The 13,814-nt window shown below is 43.8% G+C and overlaps 1 protein-coding gene across 1 annotated transcript; it reads left to right on the top strand.

The window, feature by feature from the left end:
• Positions 1–4,807: 4,807 nt before the first annotated feature.
• Positions 4,808–9,385, top strand: LOC118085105 (vitelline membrane outer layer protein 1-like). Its single transcript, XM_035115401.1, has 3 exons — positions 4,808–4,981; positions 6,422–6,525; positions 9,094–9,385. Exons 1-3 carry the CDS (start codon positions 4,808–4,810, stop codon positions 9,383–9,385), a joined length of 570 nt encoding a protein of 189 aa, XP_034971292.1.
• The last annotated feature ends 4,429 nt before the right edge of the window (positions 9,386–13,814 follow it).

The following is a 13,814-nucleotide window of genomic DNA, read 5'->3' on the forward strand; positions in this document are numbered from 1 at the left end:
TGGCTGAAACGAACTGATGTAATGAACTGATGAAACCAATAGTTAAAACAAGCTGGTAAAATTAACTACAGCTACTTAATGGTTGGATCTAACTGGTGAAACTAATGGCTCGAACTAACTACAGCTACTTAATGGCTGGATCTAACTGGTGAAACTAATGGCTGAAACAGACTTTTGAAGTTAACTGCTGGAAGTAATGGCTGAAATTGTCTGGTAGAGTTTTTTCTAAAATTATTTTTCTATGGAAGGGAATTGATGGATTTATTGATGAGCCTGAACTGTTTTCTTAATGAAGATAAAATGCCTTTTATTTTATTTGAAAAGTTGCTAATCATATTGTATTGAACTGTTATCTAAATTTCTTTCACTTTTTTGTCTACCAGGAAATATAACTTCAAGTTATATACACTTCTAATAAACCATGGCTGCAATTCTAACCCCTTTCTGATATAGATGCCGGAGGGTTAGGATGGTGCAAAATGTCCTCTCTGTTACCCTCCATGACCCTTCATTAAGGCTGCTCTGCCTATATCTGATAGGACCTTATGTAACATTAATGTATAGAAATGTGCAGGAAAAAATATTAATGCATTTAGGAATAAAACTCAAATTAGCAAAGTGTGATGCTTAAGTAAAATGATTCCTTGAAAGGAGGAATTGGGGGGGGGGGTAAAAATTGTGGGGATAAAATGTAATACCTGATGTGGCCTTCAGAATGAGAGTATTGTGCTCCTCCATCAAGCAACTCCTGCAGCCAAGCTGGTACCAGATGTACTGTTATCCTTTCTTTTGGAGAACATCAGCAAAGGAATATTCATCTGGGCAGGCTGAGATGTCCATACAAATTGCTCAGTCTTGCTCCCTAGAGATGTCACTTGGGTGCTGCAAACGCAGCAAAAACAAGGTTGGAGGCAGCTGTTACAGGTTATAGATTCAACCTGATTGGCGTAATTTACGAGTACTACTGATTGCCTTCGTCAGTGAGCAAGACATGATGGGAGAGACATGTCTCACTGTCGGCCTCCTTCAGAGGTATCACTCAACATGTGGACCAAACTACTGCACCAGGTAAAATAGAAAAGAAACAAACCCTCTTGTGGCTAGCAAGCTGAAACATCAGGGCCATGTGTCTTGGCTTGTCCACCTACCTGCTGGCAAAGGACGGCATCATGAATAACCATGTATTCAAGGCTCAGTCTTTGCAGTGAGAAATTCCCTTCTATCTGTGAAAGCACTGCCAACCAAAGGCTCAGAACACATGCTTTCCCTCCACCTCTCAATCACCTCCAATCCAGTTAACATATTGAGCCTCTATATTCCCATTATGTGCTCTGACATACAAACCAAGGGCCGGTTCTCTGAGGAACTAGACCAGGCTATCAGAAGGGTCCCACCTATTCCTGCTGGGGGGTTTCAGTGCCAGTGTTGGGAATGGTCATCACACATGGGACTACTGCATAGGCTACTATGATATTGACAGCATGAATGGGAACAGACAAAGGCTTCTTGAGCTGAATCATGATCACAGTCTTCTCTACCAAGGCAAAACATACAGTGCCCTGGAGACATCCAAGGTCAGGTCACTGGCACCAGCTGGATTTGATGGCATACATACAGTGGCCTGACTTTTGATGTTTCCAAGACACACTATGTTTTGCCTTGCATAGAGAAGAACATGTTCATGATTCAGAGGTTGTGATATGAGCACAGCTCAAGAAGTCTTTGTCTGTTCTGCCAAGACCACAGTAGCCTATGCAGTTGTCCCATGTGTGGTGATCATTTCGAACTCTGGCATTGAAATCCCCCAGCAGGAATAGGTGGGAACTAGCTTGGTCTAGTTCCTTGTGGAAACGGTGCTTGGTTTTTATGTCAGAGCAAAAAAGTTAAATAAAGTTAAAAGGTAAAGGTACCCGTGACCATTAGGTCCAGTTGCAGATGTCTCTGGGGTTGTGGCGCGCACTTCGCTCTACAGGCCGAGGAGCCAGTGTTTGTCCTCAGACAGCTTCCAGGTCATGTCGCCAGCATGACTAAACCGCTTCTGGCGAACCAGAGCAGCGCACGGAAACGCCGTTTACCTTCCCGCCAGAGCGGTACCTATTTATCCACTTGCACTTGACGTGCTTTCGAACTGCCAGGTGGGCAGGAGCTGGGAACGAGCAACGGGAGCTCACCCCATCGCGGGGATTCGAACCTCCGATCTTCTGATCGGCAAGCCATAGGCTCATTGGTTTAGACCACAGCGTCACCCACGTCCTGTTAGGTAGCAGTTAAATATAATATGATTTATAATGTTTCAAATAAAATAAAATATATTTTATCTTCATTAAAAAGAAAAGGGATTTGTTCAGAATCATCAATAAATCCATCAATTCATTTCCACAGAACATTATTTTTTTAGCAAAACAATGTATCAGACAATCTCAGCCATTAGTTTCACCAGTTAGATCCAGCCATTAAGTAGCTGTAGTTAGTTTCACCAGTTAGTTTTAACTATTAGTTTCATCAGTTCATTTCATCAGTTCGTTTCAACCATTAGTTTCACCAGTTAGTTCCAGCCATTAAATGGCTGTAGTTAGTTCTAGCCATTAGTTTTCAAACTTTTTTTGGAAGCTGAACGTCTGACGGGGCTTCTGCTTGAGTGCAGGAAGCTCCTGCAGCCAATTGGAAGCCACGCCTTGATTTTCGAACATTTCCAGAAGTCGAATGGACTTCCAGAACAGATTACATTTGAGAACCAACGTACGACTGTATTAGTGTCAGCAGTTATACCCTACATTCTGTCCCTTGCTTTCGAAAAGTCAATTTCAAGGATCCATTTCAGCAATAAATAAGTAGAGAATCCAGATCAATTAAAGCAGAGTCAGCACCAGCTTTGCAGGGGCCATTGGCATCAGGTCAATGTGCTCATCCCAACCAGCCCTGCTTGTGGCAACCATGGCAGGCGTCAATTGCTTTCTCTATTGGTTTCCAGGAACGTCACTCACTACCCCCAAAAACTAACTCCTAGATCTTCAGTGGACAATAGGTGAGAATTAAGCTTGTTATCCATCATGGTTGCCACCCAGCCTGCCATCTTAAGTTGCCTAAATTGTAATGCCTTAAGACCACCGATGTATGAAATCGATACATTGCATATGTCTGTGAGCTGTACCATTACATTAAGGGTAATTTAAAATAGCAGGCTCGGTGACTACCATGGGCTATGGCCGTACCTTGGTTCTTGAATGCCTTGGTACTCGTCCATTTAGGCTCCCAAATGCCACAGGACTCTTCACACTGGCCTTTGACACCCCAGATATATATTTTCAGGACTGACCCTATTCCTGGGATTGATTAATATTGCATTTTAAATTTGTCCAGGGGTCTTATGGCTGTTGTTATTATTATTTTAGTGTCTTGGAGAAAGGCATGAGCTCTACACTGCCAAGTTCTGTCCAGTCATGGAGCTGCAGAGCATGGCAGTTGCTGCTAAGGAGGACAACTCCCACATCTCATTTTCCTGTTCCTGGTTGCTGCCCCGCCCACATTAATATTTCCCATAAATGACTGCAGTGAGACACTGCATGAAGGCAGCTTCCTGAAGGGAGAAAGGAGGACGAGGGCTGCCTCCTGTTCAAGCTTGGGCGGTGGCCAGAACTGAATGAGGTAAAGCTAGAAAACAACAACAATCATAAATAAATTCCTGCTGTGCTGTTATTCCCAAAAGGTGAGTAGTAGTAGTAGTAGTAGAGACATCTTAAAAAGCATCTTAAAAAGCAGAGACATCACCTTGCCTACAAAGGTCCGTATAGTTAAAGCTATGGTTTTCCCAGTAGTGATGTATGGAAGTGAGAGCTGGACCATAAAGAAGGCTGATCGCAGAAGAATTGATGCTTTTGAATTATGGTGCTGGAGGAGACTCTTGAGAGTCCCATGGACTGCAAGAAGATCAAACCTATCCATTCTTCAGGAAATCAGCCCTGAGTGCTCACTGGAAGGACAGATCCTGAAGCTGAGGCTCCAATACTTTGGCCACCTCATGAGAAGAGAAGACTCCCTGGAAAAGACCCTGATGCTGGGAAAGATTGAGGGCACAAGGAGAAGGGGACGACAGAGGACGAGATGGTTGGACAGTGTTCTCGAAGCTACGAACATGAGTTTGACCAAACTGCGGGAGGCAGTGCAAGACAGGAGTGCCTGGAGTGCTCTGGTTCATGGGGTCACGAAGAGTCAGACACGACTAAACGACTAAACAACAAAAGTAGTAGTAGTAAAATTATCATTTACAGGGTCTTTTCTGTGCTGGCTGCACCCAAGGGTGACTAAGCTTCAGGCATCGTGAAAGGCATTAAAGCCTCACATGGCGTGATTGGCCTTCTCACTCATGCACTGAAATTTGGATTGTGGAGTCTTTTTATTTTTATGACTCTGTTCTGTTATAGGTTTTAGTAATAAACTTGTAGGTTTATATTGCTGTGAGTCACTTTGGATAAACTTTAGTTAACAATGTTTAGGAATTCCTGAGAAGGAATAATAATTACAAAGGGTTAGGTAAAATCCATCCATTATTGTTCTACCATTCACTTTTTCTAAAAAGCATTTCCTGGTTGCCTAGTGAATTTTGTCCTCGTCCCAGTCCAAATAACTCCTGGGTTTCTCATAGAAATCAAACTATTATTAGAAAAGCCAGCCAGTAAATCTGTTGTATCAGCAAAAAGCAACCACATATTGTGAAAAACAGTATTCAGGGATTTGAGGTTGAAAATTCTCATGGCTATTATTTTCCCACTTGTGCTTTTGTTGCTAGATCTGCGGTGAGCTAACTTCCATGGACCTCTCTATAAGTACTGTGCTCTTCATGGTCGTCTCCAGCCACCTCTCGAATGCATACCCTCTCCGAAGCCATACCATTGAACTCTCAGTGCCAAATGGAGGGAGATGGGGTGAATGGGGACGCGAAGAATTCTGTCCCAGTGGGCATGCAAATGGATTCACATTGAAGGTAGATACCTCCTTGTGTCCTCCTTTTCAAGCACCTTGGTGCCAAGCAGCTGTGACAATCAGTATCAATGGACAGTGTCCTGGGGCTGCTCTGCTCACTTGAACTCCATCTAAATAAAAAAATTCCTTCAGTAGCACCTTAAAGACCAACTAAGTTTATATTTTGGTATGAGCTTTCGTGTGCATGCACACTTCTGAAGAAGTGTGCATGCACACGAAAGCTCATACCAAAATATAAACTTAGTTGGTCTTTAAGGTGCTACTGAAGGAATTTTTTTATTTTGCTTCGACTCAGACCAACACGGCTACCCACCTGTAACTTGAACTCCATCTGTAATGATTGGGTCTCTTCCACAGAAGTGAGACAACTCCGGCAGTAATTAACTCAGGTTTATTGCTCAAAACACACAAATCACTCTGGAGCTCAGTCACTCAGCGTCTGATTCCAAATTAGCTGTTGCCGAGTCTGAGTTCCGCACCTCCCTCTTCCCACATTTAAAGCCCCACTTTCGCTTCCTTTCCTATTCACACCTCTCATTAATTCTTGCAAGCCTATGCATCATGGGATGGGCTATTTCCAGTGGACCTCCCTCTGAGTCCGAGCTTAAACTGTCAGTCTGTGTCTTCTCCCTTGAACTCCCCCCTTCCTTCTCCTTGTTCTTGGAGCTCAGGCTTCTACTGCAACTAGGCTGCTCCTCCCTTGTTCAGCATTCCTGCCTAATTACCTCCTCCTGTCTCTCCCCCTCTGTCAGCCATGGGACGCAGCTGACACCACCTGGCTGAGTTGCTTGGTGGTGAGGTCGTTATGATGCAAATGTACTGGTGGCACACCTAAGGCCCTCCAGCATCTTTGGTTCTTTTTCATGTGCCTTCTCCGCAAGAGGTCCAGAGAACTGGCCTTTTATGTGGTGGCTCCTCACCTGTGGAATGCTTTTTTTTTTAACATTGTAACCCACCCTGTGATCTTCTAGTTCATCTTCACGTTTATTCTCTTACATGTGTTATTTACACTTTGGACCCTTTGGGCATTTCAGCTTAAATATCATAATTTTGAGGCGAAAGAAATCAAACGATTTGCCTTCTGCTGTGTGTGGAATGATGGTCCCTTAGTCTTCTTAATTAAATTTTATGCTTCAACACAACAGCTTGTGACATTCTGAAGGCTGAAATATTTTTTTTTGCCGAGCAACATTTGGACAAACTTGAATTGAACTGCGAACTGAAATAGTTCATTTTGTAAAGGGGCAAACGTGAACTGGAGTTAGTTCCTTTTTGAGGCATGCCAAATGAGATCCTTTTCGAATCAAACTATCCAAGTTCTGTACAATACTGTCAAGTTCAGCCTGCCAATCTAGTGTGTGTGAAATTCCTCCTAAAAATGCTGTGCTTTGCTCCTAAATGTGGTCTTAGTGCAGCCACAGCTTCTCCCCCCCCCCCCCAGGTACACGCAGCACAATACGGTGGATTAATATACGATGATACATCGCTGAATGGCATCCGCCTCCATTGCACAGATGGCTCAATAATTGAATCTTCTGTTGGAGGGTAAGTAGCTTTAAATATTCCATTCATTGGCTTTGTTGTTAGAAAGAAGTATGGAACCAAATGTGGCAGCTTCTCGCCCTTTCCCTGAGTTCTTGAGGAGCATACATCTTGAATTATGGTGACCACTTCATGGGCTGCCAAGCCTGAGTGCATCAACAACACAACAGGGAGGGTTGTGATAAAATAGCAAAATGCAATGTAGCAAAAGATAGTAACACAGCTGGAAATCTAAACAACCATGAAAGTAACAGGAGTAATCTTTTTTAAAATGAACATTCATATATTTGAAGAAGAATCCACTCATAAATCAACAGCTGCTCAACATTCAGATTATAGGTAGGTAGCCATGCTGGTCTGGCATAGTCGAAACAAAATAAAAAAAAATCCTTCCAGTAGCACCTTAAAGGTAAAGGGACCTCTGACCATTAGGTCCGGTCATGAACGACTCTGGGGTTGCAGCACTCATCTCGCATTATTGGCCGAGGGAGCCGGCGTACAGCTTCCGGGTCATGTGGCCAGCATGTGGCGAACCAGAGCAGCGCACGGAAACGGCGTTTACCTTCCCGCCAAAGCAGTACCTATTTATCTACTTGCACTTTGATGTGCTTTCGAACTGCTAGGTTGGCAGGACCTGGGACCAAGCAACGGGAGCCCACCCCGTCATGGGGATTCGAACCGCCGACCTTCCGATCGGCAAGCCCTAGGCTCAGTGGTTTAACCCACAGCACCACCCGCGTCCCTAGTAGCACCTTAGAGACCAACTAAGTTCATCATTGATATGAGCTTTCGTGTATCTGAAGAAGTGTGCATGCACATGAAAGCTCATACCAATGACAAACTTAGTTGGTCTCTAAGGTGCTACTGGAAGGAATTTTTTTATTTTGTTTCAACATTCGGATGTAGTTCCAGTATACATCACGTTTCCTTACCCAGGAATTAATCATCGAGGTAACAAAATTAAAATTCCGGTCTATAGCTATTTCCATATGAGGTGAATAAAATGCAAAGAGGATGCATACATGCAACATTACCTGTGTAATAAAATCTAGGCCATATTAGTTGAGAACAAGGGTAAAAAATGACAAAATAACTCATCTAATCACAGAAGAATATAAAATTGATATCACCCACTGTTGCTGATACGAAAAGTCTTATAAAATGTACCTGTCCCTGTGGGCATATTTTCTGAAGGAAGAACAGAAAAGAGGCAGACTGCCTTCTGTTTGTTAGCCTTCTTTAAGGAAAATGAACAGGCCTCTCAAATTTAAAGGTAAGGTAAGGACCTGCCCACAAACTCAGCTGAACAAATTAAATAAATCTTGCAAATTCTATTGTTGAATTCAGACCACACTGGTCCTGAGTGCAGGCACGATGAGACAACTGGGAAGTCCACCCTTTTCTAAGGCAGGCTTCTTCAGGCTCGTGTGCTCCTGATCTTTTGGACTACAATTCCCATAAGCACAGACCAACACATGGAAGTAACAGGAGCTTTAGTCCACCACATCAGGAAGACATCAGGTAGAGGGAAGCTGGTCTAAAGCACTTATGAGCTGACATTTTTGTCTCGAAACCAAGCCTTATGGGGAATAGTTGAAGGAGCTGGGTATGTTTAGCCTGGAAAAGAGGAGGCTTAGAGGAGATATGATAGACATCTTCAAATATCTCAAGGGCTGTTACAAGGAAGAAGGAATGAGTGCCCCCCCACCCCGATCTGGAGGGTACCTCTTGAGCCAATGGTTTCAAGTTACATGAAAGGTAATTCCAACTAAATATATGGGGAAAAAATTCTGACAGTAAGAGCTGTTCAAGAGTGGAATGGTCTCCCCTTGGGAGGATGTGGACTCTCCTTCCTTGGAGGTTTTTAAGCAGAGGTTGGTTGGCCATCTGCCATGGATGCTATAGCTGAGATTCCTGCCTTGCAGGGGGCTAGACTAGATGACCCTTTGGATCCCTTCCAACTCTACAATTTGATAATTCTCTCTTGGAGCACTAAGCTTTATCACTATTTTCCCAAGGGGCAGCAAAGAGGCAGTCAGTAGAAGAGAAAGCTGGATAGAGTAGCGAAAATGGATTAAAGCATTAATTTCCATTCAGTTTCCACCTGCCCCAACCCACACTTCTGGGTTCCCCCATCACAGAGCCAGCTATTGTAAGATGCGTTTCAGATCAGTATTTAACAAGGGAGCTTGGAGAGGTCTCTTCTATCTCCTTTCTCAATCTGGTGATAATATGTACTGGGATTTGCTTTTTAAAAAACCTTAGAAACAATTAAAACAAAATAACAACAATACAAATAAAAAGGTGCACCCCGCCACCAAGACCATTCTTTATAGCTATTATGCAACTTTCCAAAAACATAAGAATTCTTGAGATGGTTTGACCCCTTTTTTTGTTATAACAATACAAATTCCACAAATGTCTTCCATATTTCCTCAAAGTCAAAGCTCCCAGGATTCTTTGGGGGAAGCCATGTGCTTCAAATGTGTGCTGAATGAGCATTGAATGTATGGTGAAGATGTGGCTTGAGCAAATATTTCTTCAGAGTATTAACACCAATATCTTTGTCAGGCATGGATCATGGGGAAAGACTGAGACTTGTCCTGACGGCCGTCTGATCTCATTTTCTCTGAGAGTAGTAGCACCCCTAGGTGTTGATGATGACACAGCAGCTGACAGTATCAAGTTCAACTGTGAACACGGGAGTGTCCTGACAGGCAAGTCAACTGGCTGGGGTGCGTTTGGTCCATGGAGTGAAACCTGTCCTAAAGGTGCCATATGTGGAATTAAGACAAGAATTGATGGTCAAAAGTCAGGCGACATGACAGGACTCAACGATGTGAAGTTCTACTGCTGCGAGTGAACCATGTGGGTTTCACCCAACAATAGCTCAGTTCCCTGTGCCCCAATGGCTCCATGACATGGAACGTAATAATAAACGTATCCCGAATGAAGAGTTCTGGGTGTCTTTTTTTGATGCACTGTGTCTTAAATCTTCATGTATGGCTTGTTAGCAAAGCCATTTAAATTTCGGTAACACTTTATTGAGGAAGCAGAACAAAACATTGTATATCTCGAGGATAAAGCGACAGAGAGGCTTTTTGTCTTTCTTAGGTCATGCACCGGACATAGCAGGAAGGCTATCAACTATACAAAACAGGGGGAAACGCCCTCAGAACTACACAGCCAATCAGAGCGCTCGCTACCTCAGTGAGCATTGTGCCACTTTGCTTGGTTGTGAAGGAAAACCTCAGCCGCCCCTCCTGGTTTGCTGACTTACTAAAAACAGAATGAATGCCAAAGTGACACACAGAACAATCTCTGCTGTGTCAATTCCATCATGGCTTCTGGATAGGAGGCCAACCAAAGGATTGGAGAGAGGACAGAGAAGGATGAATGGCCACAGAAGAATGTAAGAAGAGGCCCGCTGGATCGCACAAACGGTGACTACCCAGATACCTTTCTGGGGTTCAGAAAGGGCTCAACAATTTTGCCCCCAGCCCCCATAAAAACGGTCAACAACTTTTGTGTCTGGATTTTCACTTTTTGAAATATGGCAACCCTAGTTCAGAAGTGAAAAGGGGGTGGAACGGGAAAATTCCCATTTACATGTGTCCTGAATCCCAGTGTAAGTGGCTTCCACAGAGGAGCCACAGAAAGAATGTGGCTGCTCAAGGGAGCCATGGACTCAAAAAGGTTGAAAACCACTGCAGTAGACAAAGAGGGGTGGGTGGGTGAAATCTAGCCTACTATACAAAGGTAACATTCGTCTTTTTTTTCTTTTCTTTTTTTTGCTATACAGTACCTCCTTTTGCCCACCCACCTTGGCAAGTGGCCCTCCAGCTGGAAAAGGCTCCAGAGCCCTGCTGTAAAGCACGGTAGACAATGCTGGTCTTTGGTGCTAGACGTAACACCACCATCCAACCTTAAAATAGGTCCTTTCGCTTCAGACAGCCATGCCCACCCCACTCCAAATGGACTCATTGGTCTAGATGCACTTATGAACGGCAACTGGTAGTGGGAGTGCTGTAGGCACATATCAAAGGTAGCTTTTCATCTGCTCTGCTCTGCTCTGCTCAGCTCAGCTAAGGAGCATGACAGCATGGCAGGTGAAGGACAGACGACCTGTACTTCCCATTGCCCTGCCCCCTTTTCACTCCCTGGCTCATATTCACATTTCACTGCTCCCTCTCTTTCTGGCTGCAGGATATTTAGCTGCTTTGCTGTGAGACGGTAAGTAGAATTGCATGGCTCTGCTTGCTCTGGGGAGAAGGCAAGGCGAGGGCTGCAATGACAATTGTTTAACTGGGTTTTGTAACCATCTATTATATTCCTGTAGCCAACCTGACCTGGGACATTGCTATTAGTATTATCTATTTTTAATTTCTTACCTACCATAAGGTCACAGGGCAGGTTACAGCAATTTGAAAAGACGGCATAAAGATCAGATGAAAACAAATATAAATAGTTACAGGTAGGTAACCATGTTGGCCGGCCGTAGTCGAAACAAAATAAAAAAATTCCTTCCAGTAGCACCTTAGAGACCAACTAAGTTTCTTATTGGTATGAGCTTTCATGTGCATGCACACTTCTTCAGATCAATATAAACAGGTTCAAGTTCAGCATATGAAAAGCGATATAATGAATGTTCCAGACGCATCTCTGTGGTCAGAAATCACACACACACACACACACACACACACACACACACACACACACACACACACACAATAAATGGAACCCAGCCAGAATTATACAAGTGGTGGAAATCCAGCAATGTTCTTTCAATATGTTTATTTGACTTTATTTTTCTGCTACACATTTAGAATGGCCTGAAGCCATTGGAGCGGTTTGCAATGTGATAAAAATGAGATGAAATCCAAACAATGCAAGCTCTAATAGCCATAAAATTGTTTGAAACAAAATCCAAAACAAATGAACCTGTTTCTACAGAAGGGAAGCCCCATGCAAGAGTATAATTAATATTATATAAGTAACTTTCCTCAAGGAAAGCCTTCCTGAACAAAAATGTATTCAAGTTGGCAACGTAAGCATAATGAGCCTAATTACTTATAAGGTAGGGGGCACTTTTCAAAGACTTTATCAGAAGCCTCATCCCTCCCCCCCCCCAGTTGGGTGGGAGAAGGTAAATCCAAAAGGGTTTGCCCATTCAGAGTAGGGGCATTTCCCATCTGTTTAGAATCAGAGGCATTCTGCACAAGATATACTTCATTCACAGTGCCTATAGAAGGGCTACAGAGATTAAGTAATTCATCATTTTAACAATGGTGTCACATGTTGTCAGTCATATGCCCATATCAATAGTCTACAACTTCTGAACTGGGTCCAAGGGCAGCCCTAGATACAGCGCATTGCAGTAATCCAGCATCACATGGACTTCAGTGGTCAAGCTATCCCTATATTGCTGGTTTATAGCTGAGAATGATCAGATGAGGGATGCTAGTGGTTAGCTAGTGGTTAGCTACCTTCTTGTGTGCAGTATTAAAAACTCCCATTTTTCTAGGTGCATTTTGTGACAGGGAATTTCATTAGCACAGAGTGGAAGCAAAGGAGGACCTTTTCCTGCCTCCCCACTTCCTGCTACTCTCTGAAGACTGGAGAAGAGACCCTCTGAAGAATATTGGGGGGGTGGGTGGGCAGGGGAAGGACTAGACCATGTGAAAAATGAACACAATATTTTAGCTGCAGCTCATTCATTTCCAGCTTCGTATTCTTGTTACAAAAAAAGCGCACCCAGACATTCCGCCATTGCACCCTAACCTAGGTTTAAGGGGCCATTTAGCTCCTACCTTTCGTAGATCAGTTTCTAACACTGCTTGTGTGATAACATGCCCTGATGAGCAGCAATATAAAATCGTCCTAATATCAGACTTGGGGAGGCCACAAGTGCAGTTTCTGGTAATAGCGAACAACGACAACAACCACCCTGCTTCTTTGATTAGGCGGAACAGAACCTAGTGTTCCCTGTTATGAGACTCGTAGTGACCCTTTCTGATCTGGCTTCTACTAATTGGGGTTGTAAATCTTCTGAGGAGCATGGAACATTTCAGTAACATAAAAGCCTAAGGGGGGGGGATGCACTGGAACATAGCAAATGAGTGCCTAAGGTGGAGCTTTCCGAATCTCCTTTGGTGAAAATTGAAGTACCTAGAGCAGATTGTCCCCTGCCCTCACCAACCTTTTTGGGCTCGTGGGCACATTTGGAATTTTGAGATGGTGTCATGGGCTCTTTCACAAAATGGGTGCTGGGTGGGTGGATGTGGCAAGCTCCCAAATAATAATTTGGGCAATTACCAAAGTTACTCTTGCAACAGGCTACTTCTTTCAGCAGAAAAGCAAACTATTCAGGCTGAAGTAAAATAAAAAAATTCCTTCAGTAGCACCTTAAAGACCAACTAAGTTTTTATTTTGGTATGAGCTTTCATGTGCATGTACACTTCTTCTATCTGAACACGGCTACCTACCTGTATTCAGACTGAAATACAGGTAACTTGCTCAGACATCTGGGCAGAAGGCCAAGGTGGGATCTGAGGTTCAAAGCACAAAGTCTCTCTGCCAATCCTTTTCTCTCTCTTTGGCAGCCCATGGATGGCGGAAGACATTTTGCCGCTTGCAAATGGACAAAGTGGGGTTCAATGCCAGTGCCAGACAGCCAACCCCTTTGAAATTGTCCTCATCAGGGACTGACTATTGGGAACCTCTCTCACTCTCCCTAGGCTATTTTTGACAGGAGGTTGTCACCTCATGATGTCTGGAGACTGATAAACCACCCTGCCTAACTCTCAAAAAATGGCCTGCAGAGGGTGGGGCAGTTTTGGATCAGGGTCTCATGCTGAAGAAAAATTTTCCCACCCTTGTTCTAAAGGATAAAACAGAAATAACTTACAAGAAGCAGGAGGAAGAGGAAAGAGGAAAGAGGGAGGAGGGTGCAGGTCAAATGGACTGACAAGGAGTACAAGATTAGCTCTGCTGAAGTGTTTGCACTGCAACATCTTCCATGCTGCCTCACTCCTCTTCCTCCTGATAAGCAGCAGCGACCCATCTGCAAGGAGGTCAGCGAAGCTTCTGCGTCCCAGCATGCTACCGTCTGCTGATGCCCTTAATGTGCACATGGTGACTATATCACTGATAGTAAAGACCAATTGTTGCCTGGCGCATGTTTGATACTAGATTCATGAAGACACCCTGCCCAAATTCTCAGACTACATGTTCTCATGGCTACCTTTCTTCCACCATGTTTCCACATCTAGGACAAAGGAGGACTCCTCAAT

Source organism: Zootoca vivipara, chromosome 4 (genome assembly GCF_963506605.1).
Source record: "Zootoca vivipara chromosome 4, rZooViv1.1, whole genome shotgun sequence".
NCBI classification, from domain to species: domain Eukaryota; kingdom Metazoa; phylum Chordata; class Lepidosauria; order Squamata; family Lacertidae; genus Zootoca; species Zootoca vivipara.